The 20,797-nt window shown below is 67.6% G+C and overlaps 3 protein-coding genes and 1 long non-coding RNA gene across 4 annotated transcripts; 2 read left to right on the top strand and 2 right to left on the bottom strand.

Moving 5' to 3' along the window:
* The first annotated feature begins 4,107 nt into the window (after positions 1-4,107).
* Positions 4,108-10,467, top strand: INTS5 (integrator complex subunit 5). Its single transcript, XM_068168041.1, is given in 5 exon segments — positions 4,108-4,193; positions 6,288-7,752; positions 7,754-7,921; positions 7,923-8,769; positions 9,627-10,467. Coding segments are annotated over 5 exon segments (3,276 nt in total). The 5' UTR covers positions 4,108-4,137; the 3' UTR covers positions 10,367-10,467.
* Positions 10,468-11,473: 1,006 nt separating this feature from the next.
* GPHA2 (glycoprotein hormone subunit alpha 2) lies at positions 11,474-13,021 on the bottom strand. Its single transcript, XM_068168059.1, has 3 exons — positions 12,928-13,021; positions 12,160-12,320; positions 11,474-11,613 (listed from the first exon to the last, which is right to left on the bottom strand). The coding sequence occupies exons 1-3, from the start codon at positions 13,019-13,021 to the stop codon at positions 11,512-11,514; spliced, it is 357 nt and encodes a 118-aa protein (XP_068024160.1). The 3' UTR covers positions 11,474-11,511.
* Positions 13,022-13,270: 249 nt separating this feature from the next.
* LOC137456560 (ADP-ribosylation factor-like protein 2) lies at positions 13,271-17,636 on the top strand. Its single transcript, XM_068168058.1, is given in 6 exon segments — positions 13,271-13,381; positions 14,043-14,153; positions 14,754-14,778; positions 14,780-14,917; positions 15,417-15,497; positions 17,289-17,636. Coding segments are annotated over 6 exon segments (555 nt in total). The 5' UTR covers positions 13,271-13,316; the 3' UTR covers positions 17,424-17,636.
* Positions 17,637-19,070: 1,434 nt separating this feature from the next.
* LOC137456565 (uncharacterized) lies at positions 19,071-20,779 on the bottom strand. Its single transcript, XR_010991048.1, has 5 exons — positions 20,680-20,779; positions 20,143-20,193; positions 19,977-20,043; positions 19,639-19,723; positions 19,071-19,389 (listed from the first exon to the last, which is right to left on the bottom strand). It is a non-coding gene; the product is annotated as an uncharacterized lncRNA (long non-coding RNA).
* Positions 20,780-20,797: the final 18 nt, after the last annotated feature.

Below are 20,797 nucleotides of genomic sequence, written 5' to 3'. Positions count from 1 at the left end.
TTCATCCCTGTTCGGGTGCCATTTGTCAAGAAGAGCACAATGGAGAGAGAGACTTGGGGGTGCTGGTGGACAAGAAGTTCAACATGAGCTCTCAGTGTGCACTTGCAGCCCGCAAAGACAATCAGATCCTGGGCTGCAGCAGGAGAAGTGTGGCCAGCAGGGCAAGGGAGGTGATCCTCCCCCTCTACTCAGCCCTGGTGAGACCCCACCTGGAGTACTGCCTCCAGTTCTGGAGCCCCTATTACAAGAGGGATGTGGAGGTGCTGGAACGTGTCCAGAGCAGGGCCAGGAGGATGATCAGAGGGCTGGAGCACCTCTCCTATGAGGACAGACTGAAGGAGTTGGGGCTGTTCAGTCTGCAGAAGAGAAGGCTCCCAGGTGACCTCATTGTGGCCTTCCAGGATCTGAAGGGGCCTACAGGAAGGTTGGGGAAGGACTTCTCAGGATCTCAGGCAGTGATAGGACTAGGGGGAATGGAATGAAGCTGGAGGTGGGGAGAGTCAGGCTGGAGGTGAGGAGGAAGTTCTTCCCCATGAGAGTGGTGAAGCCCTGGAATGGGTTGTCCAGGAAGGTGGTTGAGGCCCTGTCCCTGGAGGTGTTTAAGCCCAGGCTGGATGAGGCTCTGGCCAGGCTGATCTAGTGTGGGGTGTCCCTGCCCATGGCAGGGGGGTTGGAACTAGATGATCCTTGTGGTCCCTTCCAACCCTGAATGATACTGTGATACTATGATACTATGACAAGCACCAATATGGTTAAAGCATAGCTCAACTTTATTCTGACACCTCTTGCTTTTATAGGCCTCGAAGGTTAAGCTTGATTGCACAGTGCTCTGCATAGCTAGTTTCTGTGATTGGCAACTCCTTTCCAAGGTCAGACAGCTGCAGAGCAGCCTTTTTTCATCAGCTGCCAGGTCTTCTTTTCTCAGCCTTCTGTGCTGCTCCCAGGGTGAGTTGCCCACTGCCCCAGCTCCTACACTTCTTCCCAGGCCTGACAGTGTGGATTGTTCATTATTCCCATCAGGTGCCCATGTTCTGCCAAGAAATCCTCCGCACTATATATCCTCTATAATGCTCAATGGAGCCTCTATAGAGCCGTAAGGTTCGTCTATATAGCCCAGTGGAGCCCTATGGAGCCTCTACAGTGCCTCTAGAGAGCCACTATAGAGCCCTAAGGAGCCTCTACTGTGCCCTAAAGAGCCCTACAGAACCTCTATAGATCCCTATGAAGCCACTTTAGAGCCTCTATAGAGCCCAAAGGAGCCTCTATAGTGCCCCAAGGAGCCTCTATAGAGCCTTGTAATGGGTTGGGGCAAACCCCCTCCCCACCACGGGCAGAAATAACAACTCAGACTAACGGATTGCAAAAGTGATGGAAAGTTTAAATAGAAAAAGAAACAATTTAAAAAACCAAACACCAATGAAAGCTTTACAGAGAACCACAAGCACTGTGACAAAGAGAGAGAGATCCCAGAACACACCCAAGAACATCCCATCCCCACCCGGGGGGTACACCCAACCCCCCCCCAGGGCTCTTTCCTCCCCCCCCTCCCCCCCAACCCTGGGCAGGCCCAAGGGAGGTGGCTCACGCCATTTTACCTAGGCTGCAGCAGGGGACGAGAAGAGGAAGTGAAGACCCCGCATGGACATTTTATAGGGGAGCAGGGCATTATGGGATTGAAATACCTGGTCTCCTGTGACCACCCACTGGGCTGGGCCCACCCCTTGGGACCTCCCAGGTGTGGTCTATGCAGTGGCATCCGGGCCAGCACCCAGCCTAAACCACCACAAGCCTCTATACAGATTCTATAGACCCCTATGGAGCCTCTTTACAGCCTTATGGAGCCTCTATAGAGCCTCTCTAGAGCCTCTATAGTGCCCTAAGGAGCCTCTGTAGAGCCCAATGCAGCCTCTATAGTGCCCTAAGGAGCCTCTATAGAGCCTCTGTAGTGCCCTTTAGAGTCTCAATGGAGCCTCTAGAGAGCCCTAAGGATCCTCTCTATAGCCCAGTGGAGCCCTATGGAACCTCAACAAAGCCACTAAAGAGCCCTATGGAGCCTCTACTGTGCCCTAGAGAGCCCTACAGAACCTCTATAGATCCCTAAGGAGCCTCTATAGATCCTCTATAGATCCTCTATAGATCCCTAAGGAGCCTCTATACAGATTCTATAGACCCACATGGAGCTTCTATAGAGCATCTTATAGAGACCTATGGAGCCTCTGTACAGCCCTATGAAGCCTCTATAGAGACTCTCTAGAACCTTTATAGAGCCCAATGCAGCCTCTATAGTGCCTTAAGGAGCCTCCATAGAGCCTCTATAGAGCTCTGTGGAGTTTCTATAGAACCCTATGTAGCCCTGTGGAGCCTCTACAGTTCCCTAAGGAGTCCTAAGAAGCTGCTATAGAGCCTGTATAGAGCCTCTATAGATGCCTATGTTGCCACACAGAGCCTACCCCACCCTAGCCTAGCCCTGAGGAGCCTGTAAAGAGCCTCTATAGAGCCCAGTGCAGCCTCTGTAATGCCCTATGGAGCTTCTATAGAGCCCCAGGAGCCTCTGTAGCATCCTATTGAGCCTCTATAGAGCCTCTATAGAGCCCAATGCAGCCTATATAGAGCCCTATGGAGCCCCTATAGAGCCTCTGAAGTGCCCTTTAGAGTCTCAATGGAGCCTCTATAGAGCCCAATGCAGCCTCTATAATACCCTATGGAGCCCCTTGGAGCCTCTATGTAGCACTATGGAGTCTCTATAGAGCCCTAATGAGCACCTATAGAGTTCTATGTATCCTCTATAATGCCCCATGGAGCCCAATGGAGCCTCAATAATGCCTAATGGAGCCTCTATAGATCCCTATGGAGCCTCTGCAGCATCCTATGCAGCCTCAACAGAGCCTCTATAGAGCCCCATGCAGCCTCTCTGTAGCCCCATGGAGTACAATGGAGCCTCTATAGAGCCCTAAGGATCCTCTCTATAGCCCAGTGGAGTCCTATGGAGCCTCTACAGAGCCCTAAGGAGCCCTATGGAGCCTCTACAGAGCCCTAAGGAGCCCTATGTAGCCTCTACGGTGCCCTAAAGAGCCCTACCGAACCTCTCTAGATCGCTATGAAGCCACTTTAGAGCCTCTCTAGAGCCCTAAGGAGCCTCTATAGAGCCCTATGGAGCCTCTATAGACCCCTATGGAGTTTCTGTACAGCCCTACGGAGCCTCTATAGAGCCTTTCTAGAGCCTCTATAGAGGCCTAAGGAGCCTCTATAATGCCCTATGGAACCTCTATAAAGCCTCTACAGAGATTCTATAGAGCTCTAAGGGGCCTCTGTAGAGCCCTAGGGAGCCTCAATAGAGCCCTAAGAAGCCCCTATAGAGGTCAGTGAATCCTCTATAATGCCTAATGGAGCCTCTATAGATCCCTATGGAGCCCATATAGCATCCTATGGAGCCCAATGCAGCCGCTATAGAACCCTATGGACCCTGTATACAGCCCTTTGGAGCCTCTATAGAGCACTATGGAGCTCCCATAGAACCCTATGTAGCCCTGTGGAGCCCCTATAGAGCCTCTGTAGTGCCCTTTAGAGTCTCAATGGAGCCTCTGTAGAGCCCAATGAAGCCTCTCTGTAGCCCTATGGAGTGCTACGGAGCCTCTATAGAGCCACTAGAGCCCAGATGAGCCTCTATAGAGTCCTATGTATCCTCCATAATGCCCTATGGAGCCTCTACAGAGCCACTATAGAGTCCTAAGGAGCCCTATGTAGCCTCTACTGTGCCCTAAATAGCCCTACCGAACCTCTCTAGATCGCTATGAAGCCACTTTAGAGCCTCTCTAGAGGCCTAAGGAGCCTCTAGAGAGCACTCTGGAGCTTCTATGGCGCTCCTATAGAACCCTAAGCAGCCCTAAGGAGCCTCTATAGTCTCTATAGAGCCCCACGGAGCGCGCAGAAAGCCTCTCGCGGCGCGGGGGCGGAGCCAGCTAAGGACTCTCGCGGCGCATGCGCGGGGGCGGGGCCGGGCTCTGGCGGCGCATGCGCGGGGGCGGGGCCGGGCTCTGACGGCCATGGGGGCGGAGCCGGGCTCTGGCGGCGCATGCGCGGGGGCGCCGCTGCCACCCGCTCCCCCCCCCCGGCCCCAGCCGGGCGCCAGCCGCCGCCATGTCAGCCCTCTGCGACCCCCCCGGAGCCGCCAGCCCCCCTCGGCCGCCCCTCAGGTACCGACCGGCACTCCCCCACCCCACCGCGAGCGGCACTCGGGACCCCTGCCTCCCCCCACGTCCCGCGGCTTGGCTCCTCCCGGGCCGGCACTCAGCACCGACCCGGGACAGCCCCCCCCAAGCCCAACCCCCACCCCCAACCCCCCCCATCCCCCCCCCCGCGTAAGGGCTCAGCGACTCCAGAGACCACCCCCGCGGCGGGGCCAGGCCCTCCCCACTGCCCCCAGTGCCTCCCCTCTGCCCCCACTGCTCTCCCCACTGCCTCCCCACTGCTCTCCCCACTGCCTCCCCACTGCTCCCCACTGCCTCCCCACTGCTCCCCACTGCCTCCCCACTGCTCCCACTGCCTCCCCTCTGCCTCCCCACTGCTCCCCACTGCTCCCAGTGCCTCCCCACTGCTCCCCACTGCCTCCCCACTGCTCCCCACTGCCTCCCCACTGCTCCCCTCTGCCTCCCCACTGCTCTCCCCACTGCTCCCAGTGCCTCCCCACTGCTCCCCACTGCCTCCCCACTGCTCCCCTCTGCCTCCCCACTGCTCTCCCCACTGCTCTCCCCACTGCCTCCCCACTGCTCTCCCCACTGCCTCCCCACTGCTCCCCACTGCCTCCCCACTGCTCCCCACTGCCTCCCCACTGCTCCCACTGCCTCCCCTCTGCCTCCCCACTGCTCCCCACTGCTCCCAGTGCCTCCCCACTGCTCCCCACTGCCTCCCCACTGCTCCCCACTGCCTCCCCACTGCTCCCCTCTGCCTCCCCACTGCTCTCCCCACTGCTCCCAGTGCCTCCCCACTGCTCCCCACTGCCTCCCCACTGCTCCCCTCTGCCTCCCCACTGCTCTCCCCACTGCTCCCCACTGCCTCCCCACTGCTCCCCACTGCCTCCCCACTGCTCCCCTCTGCCTCCCCACTGCTCTCCCCACTGCTCCCAGTGCCTCCCCACTGCTCCCCACTGCCTCCCCACTGCTCCCCTCTGCCTCCCCACTGCTCTCCCCACTGCTCCCCACTGCCTCCCCACTGCTCCCACTGCCTCCCCTCTGCCTCCCCACTGCTCCCCACTGCTCCCAGTGCCTCCCCACTGCTCCCCACTGCCTCCCCACTGCTCCCCACTGCCTCCCCACTGCTCTCCCCTCTGCCTCCCCACTGCTCCCCACTGCTCCCCACTGCCTCCCCACTGCCTCCCCACTGCCTCCCCTCTGCCTCCCCACTGCTCTCCCCACTGCCTCCCCACTGCCTCCCCACTGCTCTCCCCTCTGCCTCCCCACTGCTCCCCACTGCTCCCCACTGCCTCCCCACTGCCTCCCCACTGCTCCCCCCACTGCTCCCCACTGCTCCCCCCACTGCCTCCCCTCTGCCTCCCCACTGCTCTCCCCACTGCCTCCCCTCTGCCTCCCCACTGCTCTCCCCACTGCCTCCCCACTGCCTCCCCTCTGCTCCCCACTGCTCTCCCCACTGCCTCCCCTCTGCCTCCCCACTGCTCTCCCCACTGCCTCCCCTCTGCTCCCCACTGCCTCCCCACTGCTCTCCCCACTGCCTCCCCTCTGCTCCCCACTGCCTCCCCACTGCCTCCCCACTGCTCTCCCCACTGCCTCCCCACTGCCTCCCCACTGCTCCCAGTCCTCCCCACTGCCTCCCCTCTGCTCCCCTCTGCTCCCCACTGCCTCCCCACTGCTCTCCCCACTGCTCTCCCCACTGCTCTCCCCACTGCCTCCCCACTGCTCTCCCCACTGCCTCCCCACTGCCTCCCCACTGCCTCCCCACTGCTCCCAGTCCTTCCCCACTGCCTCCCCACTGCCTCCCCACTGCCTCCCCACTGCTCCCCACTGCCTCCCCTCTGCTCCCCACTGCCTCCCCTCTGCTCCCCACTGCCTCCCCACTGCCACCACTGCTCCCCACTGCCTCCCCTCTGCTCCCCACTGCCTCCCCACTGCCACCACTGCTCCCCACTGCCTCCCCACTGCCTCCCCACTGCCCCCACTGCTCCCAGTCCTTCCCCACTGCCCCCACTGCTCTCCCCACTGCCTCCCCACTGCTCCCAGTCCCTCCCCAGCGCTCCCAGTCTCTCTCCCCTGACCCTTTCCCTTGCCTCTCCCCAGCGCCCAGGAGCTGGGCCAGGAGGTGAAGACCTTCCTGAGCGGGCTGGACCCGGTGCAGGGCACTCAGCTGTCCCCCGAGGACCACGCCCGCTGCGCCCTCCTCCTCCTCCAGAGCCTTCCTCCCGCCCGCCACGCCGCCCTCGACCACCTCCGCTCCATCTTCGACGAGCAGGTGTGCTGCCACCTGCTGGAGAAGGAGGCTGGCGCCGCCTCCTCCGCCTCTTCCTCCACCCCCTCGGGAGGAGGAGGAGGAGGAGGAGGAGGAGGCCTGGAGGAGGTGGTGGAGGAGGTGAGGAAGGTCCTGGGTGACTTCATCCAGCTGAACCCCAAGTGCTGGGCGCCGGTGGTGTCCACCTGGGCCATCGAGCTGCTGGGGCAGCTGAGCAGCAAGTATGCAGGCAGGCAGGGGGTGCCCCAAGCCTCTTCCTCCTCCTCCTCCTCCTCTCTCAACGAGCTGCTGCAGCTGTGGATGTCCTGCAAGGCCACCAGGACCCTGCTGGACATCTACGGGCAGTGCCTGTCGGCCATGATCGGGGGCTGCCCGGACGCCTGCGTGGACGCCCTGCTGGACACCTCCCTGCAGCACTCCCCCCACTTCGACTGGGTGGTGGCGCACATCGGCTCCTCCTTCCCCAGCACCATCATCAGCAGGGTCCTCTCCTGCGGCCTCAAGGACTTCTGCGCCCACGGAGGGGCCGGCGCGGCCGGAGACCACTTCCCGCTGGCCCCGCCCCTGGCTCCGCCCCTGGCCCCGCCCCCCGGCGCCGCCGCTCCGCCCCCGGACAAGAGGCTGCCCAAGATCGCCTCCGTGGTGGGGATCCTCGGCCACCTGGCGGCGCAGCACTCCGCCAGCATCAAGCAGGAGCTGCTGAGGATGTTCCACGAGAGCCTGGCCTCTTCCTCTTCCTCCTCCTCCTCCTCCTCCTCCAGGGAGCAGCAGCAGCAGCACAGGGCCACGGTGCCCTTCCTGCTGCAGCTGGCCCTGATGTCCCCTGCCCTGCTGGCCACCGTCTCCCCCGAGCTGGTGGACTCCCTGCAGCCCAAAGTGCTGAACCAGCTGCACCTGCACTTCAGCCTGCTGCCGCGGGAGGAGCTGGAGGGGCTGGTGGGGGTGGTGGTGCACCTCATCTGCCAGACCTCCGCCGGCGCCTTCCGCCTGCTGCAGTTCCTGCTGGCCACCGCCAGCCCGGCCTCCGTCATCGCCCCCCCGGGGGGCCCCCAGGGGCTGCAGGAGGGGGTGAGGGAGGCCTGTGACAGGATCATCCAGCTGCTGCTGCTGCACCTGCAGAAGCTGGTCTTCTCCAGGGCCTCCCCCAGCCTCTCGGAGCTGCCCTCCCCCCGCCCCGTGCCCTTCCTGGACGCCCTCAAGCCTCACGTCCGGGAGCTGTGCCTGGAGACCCTGCGGCTGGAGAGGAAGAGGTTCCTGTGGCAGCACCAGCTGCTGGCCCTGCTGGCCACCTACTCCCCCCCCCCACTGCGCCACCCAGGCCCTCTCCTGCCTCCTCACCCTGGCCAAGAGCCCCGAGGAGCTGGCCCTGGCCACCCAGCTGCACGCCGTGCTGAGCTGCTGCCTGCCCGACCTGCTGCCGGCCACCCTGCAGGCCTGCATCAGCCAGGTGCAGGCCGGCTCCCTGCCCCCCCCCCCACACCTCCCAGCTGCTCCACAACCTGGCCCTGGTGCTGCAGGGGGAGGGGGGCCCCGAGTGCCCCCCCGGGGACCCTTCCTCCATGGCCTGCCGGCTGGGCTCGGTGCTCTCGGGGCACCTGCAGGACCTGGCGCAGCTGCTGCTCCACCAGCACCCGGGGGTGGGGGCCGCCTGCTGCCAGCTGCTGGCCGTCTGCCCCCTGCCCCGCAGCCTGCCCCCCGCCCAGCTGCTGGCCGTGGTCAGGGCGGGGGTGCAGAGGTTCTTCCGGGTGCTGCGGGCCCGGGAGCCGGCGGGGCTGGCGCCCAGCTGCCAGCTGCTGGCCCGCCTGGCGGCGCTCTCGCCCGCCGCCACCAAGAGCGTCCTGCAGCAGCTGGTGGAGGGAGCCCTGCGCGGCCGCAACGCGCAGATCTTCGGCGCCGGCGCCGCCGCCGCCCCCTCGGGGGGCTGGGAGGAAGCCGGCGCCGGGCCGGCCCCCGGGCTGGGCCCCGAAGTCTCTCTGCTGGACGCCAACCGGCGGCTGACGGCCACCGGCAGCTTCTCCGGGGGGGTCTGGTCGGTGTTCCACGCCGGGGTGATCGGCAGGGGGCTGAAAGCCAAGCCTGGGGGCGAGCAGAGGGACCCCGAGGAGGTGGCTCGCAACATCCAGGTCTTCCTCAGCCTCCTGCTGCGCTGCTGCTCCTCCTCCTCCTCTTCGGTCGGGGGCAGCGGGGGGCAGCCTGGAGAGAGCCTGCCCGGGGGTCCCCGGGGGGCAGGCGCAGCCGGAGCCGGCAGGAACCATCCCGGCGACACCCAGCCTGGAGCCCGAGGCGGGGCTGGAGCCCCCAGGAGCCAGCCCGGTGAGTGCCCGTCTGGCCCCCGCCCCGCTGGAGCCCCCGGGGGCCGTCCCAGCCCCCTGCCCGAGCTGCTGGGCTCAGCAGGATCCATCCCAGACCCCTGCCCGACCTGCTGGGGTCAGTCCCAGACCCCTGCCCAGCCTGCTGGCCTCAGCAGGATCCATCCCAGACCCCTGCCCAGCCTGCTGGGCTCAGCAGGATGCATCCCAGACCCCTGCCCAGTCTGCTGGGCTCAGTCCTAGACCCCTGCCCGACCTGCTGGGCTCAGCAGGATCCATCCCAGATCCCTGCCCGAGCTGCTGGGCTCAGTCCCAGACCCCTGCCCGAGCTGCTGGGCTCAGTCCCAGACCCCTGCCCAGCCTGCTGGGGCCAGCAGGATCCGTCCCAGACCCCTGCCCAGCCTGCTGGCCTCAGCAGGATCCATCCCAGACCCCTGCCCAGCCTGCTGGGCTCAGTCCCAGACCCCTGCCCGAGCTGCTGGGCTCAGTCCCAGACCCCTGCCCAGCCTGCTGGGGCCAGCAGGATCCGTCCCAGACCCCTGCCCAGCCTGCTGGCCTCAGCAGGATCCATCCCAGACCCCTGCCCAGCCTGCTGGGCTCAGTCCCAGACCCCTGCCCGAGCTGCTGGGGTCAGTCCCAGACCTTTGCCCGAGCTGATGGGGTCAGCAGGATCCATCCCAGACCCCTGCCCAGCCTGCTGGGCTCAGTCCCAGACCCCTGCCCAGCCTGCTGGGCTCAGCAGGATCCATCCCAGACCCCTGCCCGACCTGCTGGGGTCAGTCCCAGCCCCCTCCCCGAGCTGCTGGCTCCACCGGGACCCCCTCCCAACCAATCTCCATCTTTCTCTTGCTCTCCTTGCAGCCGGCCCCGGCGCCACCCCTCGGCCCCACCCCGGCGACCCCCAAGCCGCTGCTCCTCCTCCTCCTCCTCCTTGCCGCCCCCCGGGCGCCTCCCCTTCGCCTTCCCCCACCCCGGGCGACTTCTCTTGGGTCTCCATCAACCCCGAGGCGGCCAAGGCGGTGGCGGCGGCGCTGGTGGAGAGCATCTGCCCGGAGGCGGCCGGCGGGGAGCTGCTGTGGCCCCCGGAGGAGCAGGTCCGGGGGCTGGTGGAGAGGGACCTGCGGATCTGCCGCCGCTTCCGCGACCACCCTTTGCTCTTCCCTTTGCTGCGCCTGGTCGCCGCCGGCCCCCCGGCCCTCTGCTACTGCTCGGTGGTGCTGCGGGGGCTGCTGGCCACCCTGCTGGGCCACTGGGAGTCGTGCCGGGAGAGCCGGACGCTGGCCTCGCCCTGGCACCTGCGGGCGTCCTGCTGGCTGGTGGCCATCCTGGCCGAGGGCTCGCTGGTGCCGCCGGCCCTGGGGGGCATCCCGGAGCTCTTCCCCCGCCTGGCGCCCTTCGAGGTGCACCTCCTGCTGCTCAGCGTCTGGGAGTACCTGCGGGAGCACAGCCCCCTGCCCCAGCGCTTCTCCTTCCAGGGGGGCTGCTTCCTGCGCGACTTCAGCCGCGACGGCGACCTGGGCAAGCACCTGGGGGTGCTGCACAGCGTCCTGCACCGCAACGTCCAGCGCCTGGGGGTCCTGGCCGCCAGCTTCTGGCCCTGAGCGCGGCGAGACACCCCCCCCCCGAGACCCTCCCCCCGGGGTTACAGAGCCCTCCCCCCCGGGGGAGAACTCACAGCGATAGAGACCCCCGGGGAGGGGAGCCAGGTGCTAGAGACCCCCCCCAGGGAGGGGAGCCACGGGGTGGAGACCCCCCTAGGGAGGGGAGCCAGGGGGTGGATATCCCCTCAGGAGGGGAGCCAGGGGCTAGAGACCCCCTTCAGGGAGGGGAGCCAGGGGTTCAGGAGGAGAGACAAGGGCTAAAGACCCCCCCGGGAGGGGAGGCAGGGGGTGGAGACGCCCCCAGGGAGGGGAGCCAGGGGTTCAGGAGGGGAGGCAGGGGTTAGAGACACCCCCCCCCGGGTAGGGGAGCCAGGGGTTGGATACCCCCTCGGGAGGGGAGCCAGGGGCTAGAGACCCCCCCGGGGAGGGGAGCCAGGGGTTCAGGAGGGGAGGCAGGGGTTAGAGGACCCCCCCCAAGGGAGGGAATCCAGCGCCTGGGGGTCCTGGCCGCCAGCTTCTGGCCCTGAAAGTGGGGAGACCCCGAGCCCCACACCACCCCCCCGGGGGTCCAGACAGCTCCCGCGGGGAGAATTCCTAACGTCAGAGACTCCCCCAGGGAGGGGAGCCAGGGGTTAAAGACCCCCCCGGGAGGAGAGCAAGGGGTTGGAGACCCCCCCCCACCGGGTGGGAAAACTTGGGATTTGCCTCCCCCACGCCCCCCCCCGGGCTGGATTTGTGCCTCTCCCCTTCCCCCCACCCCAATAAAAAGCAGCAGGACCTGAGCTGGTACTCGAGTTTTGGGGGGGGGGGGGATGTCCAAAGGGTCCTGGGGGAAAATGTGGGGTCCCGGGGGGGGGATTTAGGGGTCGTCGGGTCGTCGGGTGGCATTCTGGGGTCCTGGGAGGGAATTTTGGGGTCTGGGGGAGGTTTGGGGGTCCTGGAGGGAATTTGGGGGTCCTGGAGGGCAGTTGCTGTCCCGGGGGTGGATTTTGGGGTCCCGGAGGGGATTTGGGGTCCCTGGGGTGGATTTGGGGTGAGTGTGGAGCGGGGGGGCTGGGTCCTGTCCTGCCCCCCCCCCCCCCATTGACATAACATCCGGGCGCGGGTTGCGGCTGCCTTTATTGGCGCCCCCTGGGGGGGATGTGTCAATATCGCGACAGGCGACAGAGGTCGCAGCGACAGGAAGCAGCTGAGACTGTGGGCAGGCGGCGCCGGACCCCCCCCGGGCAGCGCAGGGTCACGTGCACCTGGGGGCGGGGCCCAAAAGCGAGCGTGGGAGGGGCTGGTAGGCTCCTCCCCCCCATGCCACACCCTCCCAGGCTCCTCCCAAATTTCTGCCAGGCTCCTCCCATCCCATGCCATGTCCTCCCTGGCCAATCCTACCCTGCTTATGCCCTTCCCATTTCTGACCACACCCTGATAAGCTCCTCCCACCCCTGCCAAACCCTCCCAGACCCCTCCCAATTCCTCTTATCCCCCTCCCATTTCCCAACCACACCCTCCCAGGCCACTCCCATCCCTGCCATGCCCCCCCCAGCCCCCTCCCTTTTCCAGCCACACCCTTGTCGGCCCCTCCCATTTCCCATCCTACCCTTCTAGGCTCCTCCCCTTTCCACCCACCCCTCCTCCCAGGCCCCTCCCATTCCTCCCGGCCCCCTCCCCTTTCAGCCACTCCCTTTCAGGCTCCTCCCCCCCCTGCCACATACTCCCAGCCCCCTTCCCATTTCCAGCCCCGCCCTCCTAGGCCCCCGCCCCGCCCTCCCCAGCCCCGCCCCTCCCTGGCCACGCCCTACCTTGGTGGCCTGGGCCATGGTGCAGCAGCGGGCGCGGGAGGTCAGGGGGCGCCGGGCGGCAGCCATGACGGCGTGGGGGGAGGGGAAGGAGCTGGACTCGCAGTGCCCCACGCAGGCTGCTGCCGCCCCCCCCCGGCACCCCCTCGCCCCCACCTGCACCCCTGGGGGGGCAGAGTCACCGGGAGGGGGGGTTGGAAGGGGGGAGGGGCGGGGGGGGGAGGAACCCCAAGATCCTGGGTCAGTGTATTTTGGGGGTCAGGGGAAGGGGTCCTTGGGGGGGGGCAGGGCACCCACATCCCAGTGTCTCATGGGGGGCACCTCAGATCCTGGGGTCCCTTTTTTGGGGGCTGGGGGAGGGGGGGCACCCAAACCTCGGGGGGGGCAGCAGCCAAGTCCAAGGGTGGTCCGCAGGGCAGCTAAGGGAGTGGGGAGGGGGTCCCGGTTTGGGGCGACGGGGGGCCCAGTTAAGGGGGGGTGGGAGGGGTCCCAGTTTGGGAGGGGTCCAGTTTGCTGGGGGGGGGGGGGTCCCAGCTGGGGAGCAGGTCGCAGTTTGGGGCAGGGGGGCGTCCCAGTTCTGGGGGAGGAGGGGGTCGCAGTTTGGGGGAGGGGAGGGGGGGGGTCCTAGTTTTGGGGGCGAGTTCCCACTCTGGAGGAGTTTCCCTGTTCGAGGAGGGGGTTCCCGGGCTTTGGGGGGGGGGTGGGGGTGGGGGGCTTCTCCCAGTTTCGGGGAGGGGGAAGGGGGGGGGGAGGGCGCTCCCCATTCCTTACAGCGCAGGCGGCAGCTGGGGGGCTCCGGCTGGGGGCGGGCCGGGGGCGGCAGCAGCAGCAGCAGCAGCAGCAGCAGCGGGCGGGGGGCAGCCATGGCAGGGGGCGGGGAGGGGTGGGGAGGGGGGTGCTGAGCTCAGCCCCGCCTCGGAGGCGCTCAGACTCCGCCCCCATATCGTGACCGCGCCCCCCCGCACCTCCCAATCTCCCTCCCCCCCCCCTTTGAAGCTTTTCGGCGCCCAGCGAGGTCCTCCCAGGCGCCAGGGGGCGCTGCGCTGCGAGGGGCGGGGCCGGGCGGGGAGGGGGCGGGGCCCGGAAGCGGCGCGCGGCGCGCGCGGGGCGGGAAGCCGGCGGCGTGGGGGGCGCGCGGCGCGGGGGGGCGCGCGGCGGCCATGGGGCTGCTGACGGTGCTGAAGAAAATGCGCGAGAAGGAGCGCGAGCTGCGGCTGCTCGTGCTGTAGGCGGGGCCGGGCGCGAGGCGGCCTGCGGGCAGGGGGCGGAGCTTGGAGGGAGTGGGGGCGGGAAAAGGGGGGGGCGGGAGGGGGTAAATGGAGCAGGGACCGGGAGCGGGGTGGGGGGAGGAGAGGGGCTGGGGGGAGGGGAAGGGTGATGGAGGAGGGGGGCGTGGCCTCGTGGTGCGCGTGCTGTAGGCGACGCCGGGCGCGTGGGGGGCGGGGCCTGCGGGCAGGGCGGGGCCTGCGGGCAGGGCGGGGTTGGGGGTTGGAAAGGGGATGGGGCGTGGAGCAGGCTGGGGGGCGGGACAGGGAGGAGGGGGGCGTGGCATGAGGGTGCGCGTGTAGGGGGAGGAGCCAGAGGGAATTGGGGTGGAGCTTGGGCTAGGGGGCGTGGTCTTGACAAGGGTGGGGGCGGTCTCTTAACGGGGTGTGGTCCGATGGTGGGGTGGAGTCTGATGGGGTGGAGCTCGAGGAAGGGGCGGGGCGTGGAGGGCCTCAGGGAGCAAGGTCTGGGGGAAGGGTGTGGTGGGTGTAGCCTGTGGCAGGCGGGGCTAAAGGGGGAGTGCAGTGGGGAGGGGTGCAGGGGGGGTGTGGGAGGGGCCCAGGCTGTGGGAGCATGTCCCAGGTGGGCGTGGCCTCACCTCGCCCCGCCCCCTGCGCCAGGGGCCTGGACAACGCGGGGAAGACGACGCTGCTGAAGAGGTTCAACGGCGAGGACGTGGCCACCACCTCCCCCACCCTCGGCTTCAACATCAAGACCTTGGAGCACCGCGGGTGAGGCCCTGGGGGGCAGCCAGGCCTGGGCCCCGGGGTGGGCAGCGGGGCAGGAGGGGGGCGTGGGGGCCTTGGTGTGCCTGGGGGTGGCAGCCATCTTGGTAGCCAACTTGGTAGCCATATTGGAAGCATCTGGGTAGCCATCTGGGCACTTATCTTAGCAGTCAATTTGGCCGCCATCTTGGCACTTATCTTAGCAGCTACTTTGGCTGCCATCTTGGCATCTATCCTGGGCAGCCATCTTGGCGGCCATCTTGGCAGCCATTTTGGCAGCCATCTTGGCTGCCATCTTGGCAGCCATTTTGATCACCATCTTGGCTGCCATCTTGGTACCTATCCTGGGCAGCCAACTTGGCAGCCATCTTGGTGGCCATCTTGGCAGCCATTTTGATCACCATCTTGGCTGCCATCTTGGTACCTATTCTTGGCAGCCATTTTGGTGGCCATCTTGGCAGCCCTCTTGGCAGCCATTTTGGTGGCCATCTTGGCAGCCATCTTGGCAGCCATCTTGGCAGCCATTTTGGTGGCCATCTTGGCAGCCATCTTGGCGGCCATCTTGCTGGCCATCTTGGCAGCCAGGTGTGTGGGCCCCGGGGGCAGGTTCAAGCTGAACGTGTGGGACGTTGGGGGGGCAGCGCTCGCTGCGCTCCTATTGGAGGAACTACTTTGAGAGCACGGACGGCCTGCTCTGGGTGGTGGACAGCGGCGACCGGCAGCGCCTCCAGCTGGCAGCCACCGAGCTGCACGGCCTGCTCAGGGAGGAGGTGACCCCGGGGGGGGCACGGGGGGCAGCCCTGCGGGGCTTGGGGGCGAGGAGGTGTTGGGGGGGGGCATGGGGCCATTGGGGGCATGGGCGGTGGGAGGGCCTGGGGGGCGCAGGGGGAGCCATGAGGGGTTGGGGACATGGGGGCCAGGGTGACCATGGGGGGCTGTGGAGGTCATGGGTGGCTTGGGGGACACTGGGGATATGGGGGAGGGGGAGGGGGGGGGTGGGGACTGGGGGTACCAGGGTGGGGCCTGGGGACATGGAGGTCAGGGGGGGGCACGGGGGAAGGGGGGGGGGTCTTGAGGGGGGCCATGGGGTGGTCTTGGGGACATGGTGATGGGGGGGGGCAGGGGGGGACGTGGGGGCCAGGGGGGGTCATGAGGGACGCTGGGCACTAGGGGGCGGGGCATGGGGCCGTGGGGAGGGGCAGGCAGGGCCGTGCCAGGCCTGGGGCTGTGCCAGGCCGGGGTGGTGACGCTGGCACCGCCCCTTGGCAGCGCCTGGCCGGTGCCACCCTGCTGGTGTTTGCCAACAAGCAGGACCTGCCCGGGGCCCTCTCCGCCGGGGACATCCGAGAGGTGCGGCAGGGGCACCCCCAAACCCCCCCCCGGGGCACCCCCACACCCCCATGGGCACCCACACCCCCGGGGGCACCCCCAAACCCCCCCGGGGGCACCCCCACACCCCCATGGGCACCCCCACCCCCCCCCCCGGAGCACCCCCACACCCCCATGGGCACCCCCACACCCCCCGGGGGCACCCCCACACCCCCATGGGCACCCCCAAACCCCCCCCGGGGGCACCCCCAAACCCCCATGGGCACCCCACACCCCCCTGGGGCACCCCCACACCCCCCACAGGCACCCCCAAACCCCCCCGGGGGCACCCCCACACGCCCTTAGGGCACCCCCACACTCCCCATGGGCACCCCCCACACCCCCCTGGAGCACCCCCACACCCCCCATGGGCACCCCCACACCCCCCTGGGGCACCCCCACAACCCCCCCGGGGGCACCCCCACACCCCCATGGGCACCCCACACCCCCCTGGGGCACCCCCACACCCCCCCCACGGGCACCCCCACACCCCCATGGGCACCCCCACACCCCCCCACAGGCACCCCCACACCCCAGGGGCACTTGGCTGCTGTTGGGGGAGGGTCCCTGGTTGCCAATGGGTGGTCCCTGGGTGGCACCTGGGTGCCACTGGAGGCTCCCTGGGTGCCATTGAAAGGTTCTTGGCTGTCACTGGACTCCCTGGGCACCACTGGGGGGGGTCTCTGGGTGCCACCTGGGTGCCATGGGGGGTCCCTGGGAGCCACCTGGGTACCACTGGGGGAGGCCCTTGGGTGCCACTGGGTTCCCTGGGTGCCACCTGGGTGCCACAGGAGGAGGTCCTTGGGTGCCATTGGGGGTCCCTGAGTGCCACCTGAATACCCCTGGGGTCTCTGAGTGCCACTGAAAGGCCCTTGGGTGCCACTGGGCTCCCTGGATACCATTGGGGGGGGTCTCTGGGTGCCCCCTGGGTGCTACAGAGGGAGGTCTTTGGGTGCCACTGGGCTCCCTGGGTGCCTTGGGGGGGTCCCTGGGTGCCACCTGGGAACCACTGGGGGGAGGACCTTGGGTGCCAGCTGGGTGCCATTGGAGGGGGATCCCTGGGTGCCATTGGGAGGGTCCCTGGGTGCCATTGGGGTCCCTGTGTGCCTTGGGGGGGTCACTGAGTGCCACCTGAGTACCCCTGGGGTCGCTGGGTGCCACCTGGGAACCACTGGGGGAGGACCTTGGGTGCCACCTGGGTGCCATTGGAGAGGGATCCCTGGGTGCTATTGGGGGAGTTCCTTGGGTGCCACTGGGGGGTCCTTGGGTGCCTCTGGGGGGGGTCTCTGGGTGCCACCTGAGTACCACTGGGGTTTCTGGGTGCCACTGAAAAGTCTTGGGTGCTACTGGGTTCCCTGGATGCCATTGGGAGGGTCCCTGGGTGCCATTGGGGGAGTTCCTTGGGTGCCACTGGGGGTCTTTGGGTGCCTTTGGGGGTTCTTTGGGTGCCTGCTGGGTTCCCTGGGTGCCATTGGGAGGGTCCCTGGGTGCCACCTGGGTACCACTGTGGGAGGTCCTTGGGTGCCTCTGGGGGGTCCCTGGGTGCCACCTGAGTACCCCTGGGGTCTCTGGGTGCCGCCTGGGCACCATTGGCTGGGGGGGACTGGGTGCCACTGAAAGGTCCTTTCCTTGGGTGCCACTGGGCTCCCTGGGTGCCATTGGGGGGGGCTCCCTGGGTACCATTGGGGGGGGTCCCTGGGTGCCTTTGGGGGGTGGTCCCGGTGTGCCAGCCCCCCCCCACCTGAGCCGTGCCCCCCTCCCCCCCCCGGGCAGGCGCTGGCGCTGGATGCCATCCGCAGCCACCCCTGGTGCATCCAGGGCTGCTCTGCCGTCACCGGCCACAACCTGCTGGGGGGCATCGACTGGCTGCTGGATGACATCAGCAGCAGGCTCTGCCCCCCCGACTGACCCCCCCCGGAGCCCCCAAACTCAGCCCTGACCCCCCCCAGAACTGACCCAGCCCGACTGACCCCCCCCGAGCCCCCCAAACCCAGCCCTGAGCCCCCCCAAACTGACCCCCCCCGGCTGACCCCCCCCGCGCCCCCAAACCCAGCCCTGACCCCCCCGGAACTGACCCCCCCCGACTGACCCCCCCCCTGCGTCCCCAAACTGAGCTCTGACCCCCCCCGAACTGACCCCCCCCCGCGCCCCCAAACCCAGCCCTGACCCCCCCAAACAGAGCCCCCCCACTGACTTCCCCCCAAGCCCCCAAACCGACCTCTGACCCCCCCAAACTGAGCCCCCCCAGACAAACCCCACTGAGCCCCCAAACCCAGCCCTGGGACCCCCCAAACTGACTCCCCCTGGCTGACCTCCCCTGCACCCCCAAACTGAGCTCTGACCCCCCCAAACTGAGCCCCCACCCACTGACCCCCCCCGAGCCCCCAAACCCAACCCTGGACCCCTCCCAAACTGACCCCCCCTGGGCCAGCCCCCTCTGAACCCCAAACTGAGCCCTGACCCCCCCAAACTGACCCAGCCTGGCCACCCCCCCCCCGAGCCCCCAAACCCAGCCCTGGACCCCCCCAAACTGGACCACCCCTCGACTGACCTTCCCTGCACCCCTAAACTGAACCCTGACCCCCCCCCAAACTGACCCCCCCCGACTGACCCCCCCGAGCCCCCAAACCGAGCTCTGACCCCCCCAAAACTGAACCCCTCCGACTGACCCCCCCTGCGTCCCCAAACCCAGCTCTGACCCCCCCCGAACTGAGGCCCCCCCCCGACTGAGCCCCCCCCGAGCCCCCAAATCCAGCCCTGGACCCCTCCCAAACTGACCCCCCCCGGCTGACCCCCCCTGCACCCCCAAACTGAGCCCTGACCCCCCCCCAAACTGATCCCCTCTACTGACCCCCTGGAGCCCCCAAACTGAACCCCCCCAAACCGCCTGCACCCCCAAACCCAGCCCTGACCCCCCCAAACTGACCCAGCCCCACAGACCCCCCCCGAACCCCCAAACCCAGCCTTCACCCCCCAAACTGACCCCCCCCAGCTGCCCCCCCGACTGACCCCCTCCCAAACCCCCTGAACCCCCAAACTGAGCACTGACCCCCCCAAACTGACCCCACCCCACTGGCCCACCCAACCCCCAAACTTGGCTCTCGCTCCCCCTGGCTGGCCCCCCCGGACTGACCCCCCCTGAACCCCAAGCTGAGCCCTGACCCCCCCAAGGCTCTGCCCCCCTCCCCCCCAGACTGACCCCCCCCCGGCTCCCTTGAACCCCAAATCTGAGCCTGCCCCCCCCCGACCTGCTCCTCGCCCCTCCCCCCCAGCTGGGAATGGGGGAGGGGCTTTAGGGGGCGCCCCCCCCCGACCCCCCCCCATTGGTGCCAATAAAGACTCTGAGAGATGGCAGCCTGGGGGGGGACCCCAAAATGGGGCTGGGGGGAGAGTATGTGGGGGGCCTGGGGGCACTGGGGGGGGCGGATTTTGGGGGGGGGGGGAGGAACCTTTGGAGCGTCTGGAGCATTGGGGGGGTCGTGGGGGCAGTTTGGGGGGGTGATGGGGGGTCGTGGGGGCAGTTTGGGGGGGTCGTGGGGGGGTCGTGGGGGCAGTTTTGGGGTGGGGGATGGGGGGGTCGTGGGGGCAGTTTGGGGGGCTCGGGGGGGCAGTATTGGGGGATCGGGGGGTCGTGGGGGCAGTTTGGGGGGTCGGGGTCGTGGGGGCAGTTTGGGGGGGGGATGGGGGGGTCGTGGGGGCAGTTTTGGGGTGCAGCCAATCCCAGTCTGGGTCCCAGAGCTTTATTGGGGGGGGTCCCAGTTCGGGGGAGGGTCTTCAGGGGGGGAGGGGCTCAGGGCAGGGCCCCCCCCGGGGGGTCTCTGAAGCCGGGGGGGGGCAGCAGCAGCTCCTCAGCGACCTCCTCATGGGGGGGCACCTGGGGGGGGCGGGGCCCAACAGTAACCTCCCAGCCCCTCCCAGCCCCTCCCAGCCCCTCCCAGCCCCTCCCAGTCCCTCCCAGCCCCTCCCAACCCCTCCCAGTCCCTCCCAGTCCCCTCCCAACCCCTCCCAGTCCCTTCCCAGTCCCCTCCCAGTGCTCCCAGTCCCCTCCCAGTCCTCTCCCACTCTCCTCCCAGTCCCTCCCAGTCCCCTCCCAACCCCTCCCAGTCCCTCCCTGTACACTCACTGGTTGTTGGTCCTCCCAGCACTCTCTGCAGGACCTCAGCCACTCTCTGGGGCAGGGTCACTCGCTCCAGGGCCACTGCCTGCGCCTGGGGCAAACTGGGAGCTACTGGGAGGCACTGGGAGGCACTGGGAGCACTGGGACAACCCACTCTGCCCATACTGGGAGCACTGGGACCCCCCAGGGGCCATGCTGGTTGCACTGGGACCCCCCCAGGGGCCATGCTGGTCGCACTGGGACCCCCCCAGGGGCCATACTGGTTTCACTGGACCCCCCCAGGGGCCATACTGGTTGCACTGGGACCCCCCCCAGGGGCCATACTGGTTGCACTGGGGCCTCACCAGTCCCCGCAGCCTCTCCTCCAGGATCCTGTTGAGCCTCTGGGAGTTGGCATAATCGTCCTGGAGCCTGGGGGGGACACACTGGGAGCGCTGGGAAGGGACTGGAGGGACTGGGAGGGGCTCTGGGCGGGGCTCTGGGCGGGGCTCTGGACCCCCTCCCCCTTACCTGTCAATCCTCGCGCGCAGTGCCTCGAGCTCCGCCCCCGGCGAGGGGGGGCTGGGGGTGGGCGGGGGAGGGAGAGAGCAGCTGGAGCCCCAAAACTGCCCCCGGCCCCCCCCAGACTGCCCTGGGACCCCCAAAAATGTACCCGGACCCCAAAATTGCCCCCGGGACCCCCCCAAAACTGCCTGGGACCCCAAAAACTGCCCCCACCCCCACCCCCAAGACTACTCCCAGACCCCCCCAGACTGCCCCGGACCCCCAAAATTGCCCCCGACCCCCCCAGACAGCCCTGGGACCCCCCAAAACTACCCCCAACCTCCCCCCCCGAAACTGCCCCCGGGACCCCCGAAACTGCCCCCAGAGCACCAAGACTGACACAGACCACTCCAAAACTGCCCCCGGACCCCCAGACTGCCCCCTGCCCCCCCCCAGACTGCCCCCTGCCCCCCCCCCAGACTTCCCCGGACCCCTAAACTGCCCCCTGCCCCCCTCCAGACTGCCCCGGACCCCCAAAACTGCCCCCGGACCCCCCAGACTCACCCCCTGTGGTCCTCGGCGCCCTCAGCCACCTCCAGTTCCTATGGGGGGGGTGGGCACAGAGCTCACCCAGGAGGCCAGGTGCCCCCCCCCAAATAGGGGGCCCCAGGAGCCCCCTCCC

This window comes from Melanerpes formicivorus, unplaced genomic scaffold (assembly GCF_026170545.1).
Source record: "Melanerpes formicivorus ecotype bairdi unplaced genomic scaffold, bMelFor1.0.p_v2 SCAF_130, whole genome shotgun sequence".
Classification (NCBI taxonomy): Eukaryota; Metazoa; Chordata; class Aves; order Piciformes; family Picidae; genus Melanerpes; species Melanerpes formicivorus.
Note: the sequence above shows the minus strand (reverse complement) of the source record. Positions and strands in the feature narration are given on the sequence as shown.

What these genes read in the sequence shown, in the direction of transcription:
- GPHA2 (XM_068168059.1), bottom strand. Translation starts at nt 13,021, where the DNA reads ATGGCTGCCCCCCGCCCGCTGCTGCTGCTGCTGCTGCTGCTGCTGCCG. An exon ending in CCCCAGCTGCCGCCTGCGCT is followed by an intron (nt 12,321 to 12,927) that starts GTAAGGAATGGG and finishes CTGCCCCCCCAG; the next exon opens with GGGTGCAGGTGGGGGCGAGG. An exon ending in CCATGGCCCAGGCCACCAAG is followed by an intron (nt 11,614 to 12,159) that starts GTAGGGCGTGGC and finishes CCCCGCCCCCAG; the next exon opens with GTGCACGTGACCCTGCGCTG.